The sequence below is a fragment of the Mastomys coucha genome, unplaced genomic scaffold, assembly GCF_008632895.1.
Source record: "Mastomys coucha isolate ucsf_1 unplaced genomic scaffold, UCSF_Mcou_1 pScaffold21, whole genome shotgun sequence".
NCBI classification, from domain to species: Eukaryota; Metazoa; Chordata; class Mammalia; order Rodentia; family Muridae; genus Mastomys; species Mastomys coucha.
The window spans coordinates 187,836,641-187,843,250 of record NW_022196904.1 but is presented as its reverse complement, the minus strand read 5'-3'; the positions used below and the strand labels follow the sequence as shown (position 1 = coordinate 187,843,250).

The following is a 6,610-nucleotide window of genomic DNA, read 5'->3' as shown; positions in this document are numbered from 1 at the left end:
AGCTTTGAGTTCCCTCAGGGCACAGAGAGGGCAGCGTCTGGCCCCACCCGATTTCCATTTTACTTGCCCCAGCCCCACCCCAGTCTCTGCTTCTTGCTTTGCAGCTTCCTTGCTCTGGTTGACTTCCCCACACCCAGCCTTATCTCCAGGAAGAAAGGCCCAAGGTCACAAACCGATAGTCTGATAGAAAAGTACTGAGCATACCCGTTTGATAGTTTTCACTCCCAGTGTTCCATTTACTTTTTTTTTTTTAAATAATTTTTTTGTTGTTGTTGTTTTGTTTTTGGTTTTTTGAGACAGGGTTTCTCTGTGTAGCCCTGACTGTCCTGGAACTCACTCAGTAGATCAGGCTGGGCTCGAACTCAGAAATCCCCTGCCTCTGCCTCCCAAGTGCTGGGATTAAAGGCGTGTACCACCACTGTCCAGCTCCATTTACGTATTTTAAAAGGAAATGTCATGTGTAAATCCAGATTTCTGGCTTCCATGGAGAAATGAGCATATTTGGCAATAGTGAGACTGTTTCCTCTTGAGATCAATTGGCTGTGGAGTGCTGCCTGCTGTGGGTGGGACATTCACACGTCTGAGATCTTAGCATTGCCTAGGACTGCAGATCTAGCCACGGCGGACATTTTGCTGTGTTAAGTTTCCTGCATTAGTTTATTAGGTCTAAAGAGCACCAACGACAGGCTGTACTCTAGACCCGTCTGGAATGTGGAAGTTGCATGGGACCATGGTGTTACGTTTTGGTGGAGGTGACATGATTCTGAACAGTAGATTTATTCATATTTAATATTTCCAGGTGGTAATCACTGTTGTAAGACTAATCAGGAGGAGACAGACCTATAAAGCAGTTAGGTCTCAGGTCACAGGTTGCTTGTAAGCAGAGACCAAAGGCCATGGGTATGTCCCCAAAGCTGAGAGATTTTTGTCATTAAACTATCTGTTAGGACCCCTGAGGCAAGTGAACGAGTCTTTCTGGAATCTTCTAGGACAAGATATAGAAGGCCAAACACCAAACATTCTCATTTATTCTTATATTTTTCAACTCCAGTAAAAGTTAAACACAAATGAGTATCATACGTTTTTAGTTTTGTTACTACCAAATCAATACCATTCAGATTTGGTTTTCATCCTTCTGGGAGTATGAATCAATTCTCATTTATCCCCAGTGTTAGATCTCCAACCTGGGCAAACAGCTGAGGTGCCTATTTAACATATCCCAGTGGACCTGCCCACCAGGTTCTCCCAGCTTCCCTGAGTCCCTCCTGTTACAGCGTATGGCTAGTACACCTTGTCCCCACCCTGGAGCCTCCAGACTGGAGTGCCTCCCCCAGAGGCTCCTCCCTACATAACTCCAGCACTTTGGTTCCCTGCCCCTTTTTGTACCTTCGGCCTTTGGGATGCTGCACGAAGTTTCCTCTCTCCCTTCCCTACCTGCACACTCAGCTCAGCTCAGTCTGACCATGTCCACTCTGGACTCCCCGAGATGGCTCTGCCTCAGGGTGTACTCTCCCTTTTTTCTGTAGTAAACTTCCTCCTCCACCACACCTAGGTGCGGTCATATTCTTTTTCCCCTTTTTTATTTCTTTTCTTCGTTCACCCGTAGTCTGGGGACTGGCCTGTCTGCCTTAGTCAGAGGCATTAGAGTCAGCTTTCCTAATTTGATGTCTACATGGGGTATGGCTGGTCTTTAGGTTCCTTTTCAGGAGTGTGATCATAGCCAGTGTTCACCAGGCCCAAGCATCTGACCGCACACACACACTACACACACATGCACACACACACCCCAAGAGTTGGTTATCAACATAAACATGAGGCTGTTGTGAGTTAACTTTTCTATTTTGAGAAGCACGTCAGCTTGAAATACCTCTACCTTGTCTCAGACGCATGCGTGCTGACGGAGTTGCCAAAATTGTCACTTGAGTAAGTGGCAGCTTTAAAAACCACAACCAGCTGCAGGATCCAAAGCAGAAGGTCAGCGAAGGAAAAGTGGAAGTTGGATTCGGAAGGCTCCAGGCATCCCGAGGAGTTTCATAGTGGTGGGGTCCTGAAGGCAGTAGCTACTCAACTGGGGGTTCTAGCGGATTTTGCCTGTTGCTTCTCCCTGTCTCTCACACTCCAAGATGAATGTGCAGGCCTGTTCTAGGTGCGGCTATGGGGTTTACCCAGCTGAGAAGATCAGCTGTATAGATCAGGTCAGTGGACTCATTCTCTGCTCTTTGGGGAGAGTTGGACAAACCTGGGGCTTTTATCGTCTCGTGTATAGAGGCATATTAAATGATAAGGAGGAAAAGGTGTTTTTCTACCTTACGTAAGTTCTGTTCATTTCTATGTCTTCTGTGCTGTTTCAAGAAAAAAATGTTTCATTTTAACATATTATATTGATGTGTGAGTTCAGGGATTTTACCATCATTTTGTCCATAATTCCCAGCTTTTTACCTTAAAGTCTGTGAGCTCCAGGCCTGGAGGAAGACAGCTAATTGACAGATCTTTTCGGTGACTTTCAGACATGGCACAAAGCATGTTTTCACTGTGAAGTCTGCAAGATGATGCTTTCTGTTAATAACTTCGTGAGTCACCAGAAAAAGCCGTACTGTCACGCGTAAGTGTCTGGCGACCTGCTCGCCACTGCATGACTTTTGGTTTTCAACGAGTAGTCAACTGAGGGATCAGTTCCCAAGCTCCAGGCTGGACTCTGAGCAGCACCTCTCCCGAAGTGTTCACTAGTATCTAGTCACAGAAGAGCCCAAAGTGGGGTTTTCAGCTGTGGTTAATAAATGTCAAATTTCTAGTTAGTAAGAGACCAAGTCTACCTCTGTAACTGTGTGTCAGACGATGAACTTCACAGAACAGTGCAGCTGCCGAAGATATGCATAGACAGAGCGTTAAAGTGTTTCTTCTAAATAATGTCCAGATTCATCTATTCTGTTGGAAACTTCTCAAGTGACCATCCTCGGTGAACTGTACCTCACTGTTATATGTGTTCAGTTTACATGATTTGAGTTTTTGAGGGTGATTCATCGGGAAGTCAAGGAGCTGAATCCTTGAGTATTGTGCTCATCCGTCTTCAAAAGAGACTAGTGCTTTAAGAATCTCTCATCCCTTTGGATAAGCACTTTCCTAATTTTGTCTGTATTAATTTTACAGCCATAACCCTAAGAACAACACATTCACGAGTGTCTACCACACACCCTTAAATCTAACCTTGAAGAAGTCTGTGGCGGCCATGGGTGGGGTAAGTCACTTTAGCTCTGCATTTTGAAATAGCCTGTAAGGAAATCCATGGACTCAGACACCTGTTAGTTTTTAAGTGTTTCCGTCTATATACAGACCAATTCTCTTCCTCCTCAGGCACGTGCAAAGTGCTCTTAAAAGACTATTGCTGCTCTTTGTCCTACCTCAACATTAGAGGCCAATGCAGGTCCTAGGTTCTAACATATGTCTGCCAGCCAGACTATGGTCTCACTTTATACACTAAGCTCTGCATACGTTGGGTCATTAACACATAAAACAAAATTTACATAGTTGAAAAATATCACAAGAGCACTCTTTTCCCCCTCGGTAGTATTTTGGAATAGAATGTTAAAGCCCTCCCGTTCACACTCCTTGAATTGAGTAGTGGCTTACGGTTATGGACAATCTCGGGATCCCCCTTTGGGGAGGATAGCTTAGATAGACTTTGAGAAATGATGTCGGCTTTGGGAGGATAGTGTGGTAAAGCCAGCAGTGAGCTTCTGTCACCCACTCAGCTGGTGATGGAACCGCTGTGTGCATTAACATGATGAATCATTGGAGCTTTGTCAGCAGGCCCAAGAGTAACTGCTCTGTGGGATGGAACTCAGGCGGCTTTCTAAAATTAGGAATCACCCAGCAGGTGGATGGCTCTCTAGTAATCTCTCCCCCCCCCCCCAGAGTCCTTTCCTGGGGTCACTCCCATTTGCATGGACTCTGATGTTCACAGGACTGGTCTTAAGAATGCTTGGGGCTTACTGCGTCTGTCCTTGCATGTGACTCTCCAAGCCGCTGTCACCAGACTTACCTCCCTCAGCTCTCTGCTTTGTGCTTTCATTTCGCAAGTGCACTGACTGGGAACTGCTTACGTCACTCTATACACAGTCTAGCCCAAAGGAGCAGATACTATTTTCATCCCATTCTGCTGGAGAGGAAGCTGAGACTCAAAGACATTATACAACCTGTACAAATCCATCCAGGTCACTGTGGACCAATCCAGACCTGGCTATTGGCCCACTGTGTATATACCCAGAAGGTAGCAAACTGCAAAAGCCAGAAAAACTGAAACTTCATACATCCAGATGTTTCTGCAGATGTGTACAGGGAGAAGTATTTGCTCTAAGGATGCTGTTGGGTTATTTCATACTCTGTACAAACAGATCGACACTGGCTGCCATTGCCCAGCCTCTCCTAGCCTTAGCTGGCAGGACTACCTTACAGTTCTAGAAGGCACACAGTATTTACCCTTCCTTGGGAGGCAGTGGACTCATTTCCTTCTAACTGCGTATGACAGAGCTAATCTGGCTCTGTCAGATGTTAGCATAATCTCTCATTCTCTTTTAGACTATAGGAAGGAATGCCAGTTTCCCAGGAGGCCTGAGTGTGTCTAATTGTTTTCATCTATGACTATGTGACAATGTCCATATGTTTGAACATGGGCAGAGTGCACCAAGCAAGTGTGAATAGCCATGCATGCACATACAGACACATGATATGTGCACTGCTGTATATATGTATACATTCATGTCTATTGTATGTTTGAAGTATATGTGTGTGTGTGTGTGCATGTATGGGTGTGCCTGAGTGCAGTGTGTGTATACATTGATAGATTGCAGCATGTATTTTTGTTCATGGATATACATGTGTGTGCACATGTATGGCTGCATATCATGTGTACATGCATATACATATGTATGTGCATGTATGAGTGTGTGTGCATATGAACAGTTGATTATTGGAACCCCATTCTCCTATCTCTTCTCCTTTCTCCTCCTGAGGAAAAATATCAGGAGAAATTGACCTGGCCAATCATGCTCTTTCTAGGCCTCAATTCTTTGAATATTCCTAGGGTATGTGATGAATGAAATTTTCAATACTACCCTTCTACATCTCTGAGAGACATGGCCAATTCAAAAAGAGATAAATACATTGTGCATATGCTAAAACTTTCAAAAGGAAGAAAAGGTGGCGGTGGCGAGAATTTTGACGAAGACTTTGGGTGGGGATTTGTCATAGATCCATGGTTTTCTACTTTGCAAATATCACTGAAAAAAAAAAGTAAATGTATATTAAGCTAGAACTTCCTGTTGCTGAGTGAAAGAAAATGCAGCGTTGCATTCCTAGAATTTACCTTATCTTTTAAAAATTACATGTTTATTTACATGTGGGTATGCATGTATCTATGTATGTATGTACATTTATGCCGTGTATGTGTGTTTGTGTGTGTGTAGGTTAGAAGACTATTTGTGGAGTCAGTGACGAGGATTGAACTCAGGTCGTCAGGCTTGGTGGCATGCCTTTACTGGCTGAGCCACATTGCTGGAGTAACTCTAGCCTTTTAAATTGCACCACTTAATAGAGCTTTGCACACAGGAGTTCAGCATGTCATCCAGCTGGTGGCACAACGACAGTGGGACTGATGAGTCCTTGAGAATGTGTTGATAACGCGTTGGGCTCTGTAGTTCCACTAACACCTCACCGCCTAGACTTGGAAGAACTGCTCCAATTTACCTACGCATCGCTTATTTTCTTTCTCTTCTCTGGTGAAGATGTTACTGAAAATGCTTTCATTGTATACAGATCGACGGTAAAGAAGATGGTGGTGAGCAGTTTAAATCCGTTCTCCATTGGGACATGAAGTCCAAGGCTGGAGCAGGGGCAGCTAGCCGGCTGATGAACGAGGTGAGTGTGTGGAGGGAGAGAAAATGCAGGCTATGCGAGGCTATGCGAATGAAGATCCATAGCGTCAGCCACCACTTCTAGAGAAAGCCAACTAGTCTTTCTTCTGTCCAGTGCGCCACTCCGGCTGTCTTTAGAGATGGATGTAACATCAAGAGACAGGTAGATAGTGGAGAGAGACAGACAGGTGACAGTTACAGAGAACTGTCAGGCAGATATAAGTACACAGAAAAGTCAAGAAGAATACATGCACGACTAGTAAGATGGGCACTCGAGCGGAGTGAACTGGCATCAGAGGTGGCCATCAATCCTTCCTAAAAGCACCCAACTGTACCTGCACCAGCTCAGCTCTGTGCCTGCTCTCCTCCAATCACAGGGTTTCTGTCTGCTCTCCTCCAATCACAGTGTTTCTGCCTGCTCTCCTCCAATCACAGTGTTTCTGTTTGCTCTCCTCCAATCACAGTGTTTCTGCCTGCTCTCCTCCAATCACAGGGTTTCTGCCTGCTCTCCTCCAATCACAGGGTTTCTGCCTGCTCTCCTCCAATCACAGGGTTTCTATCTGCTCTCCTCCAATCACAGGGTTTCTAACTGCTCTCCTCACAGGTTTTTTGTTTGTTTGTTTGTTTGTTTCGGGTTTTTGTTTTGTTTTGCTTTTGTCTTGTTTTGTTTTTGCCAGCTCTCCTCCAATCACTGGGTTTCT

At 44.9% G+C, this 6,610-nt stretch overlaps 1 protein-coding gene across 2 annotated transcripts in view; it reads left to right on the top strand.

Annotated features, from left to right (window-relative positions):
- Nucleotides 1-1,940: 1,940 nt before the first annotated feature.
- The window catches only part of Nrap (nebulin related anchoring protein), a 78,891-nt gene continuing 74,221 nt past the window's right edge, over nucleotides 1,941-6,610 (top strand). Inside the window, exons 1-4 of one of the 2 annotated variants that reach the window (XM_031390779.1) lie at nucleotides 1,941-2,195; nucleotides 2,508-2,602; nucleotides 3,148-3,235; nucleotides 5,812-5,913. In XM_031390779.1, coding sequence (XP_031246639.1) covers nucleotides 2,124-2,195; nucleotides 2,508-2,602; nucleotides 3,148-3,235; nucleotides 5,812-5,913 — 357 coding nt within the window. In that variant the 5' untranslated portion in view covers nucleotides 1,941-2,123. The remainder of the gene's footprint in view (nucleotides 2,196-2,507; nucleotides 2,603-3,147; nucleotides 3,236-5,811; nucleotides 5,914-6,610) is intronic. The other variant, XM_031390780.1, reaches the window with a different exon arrangement.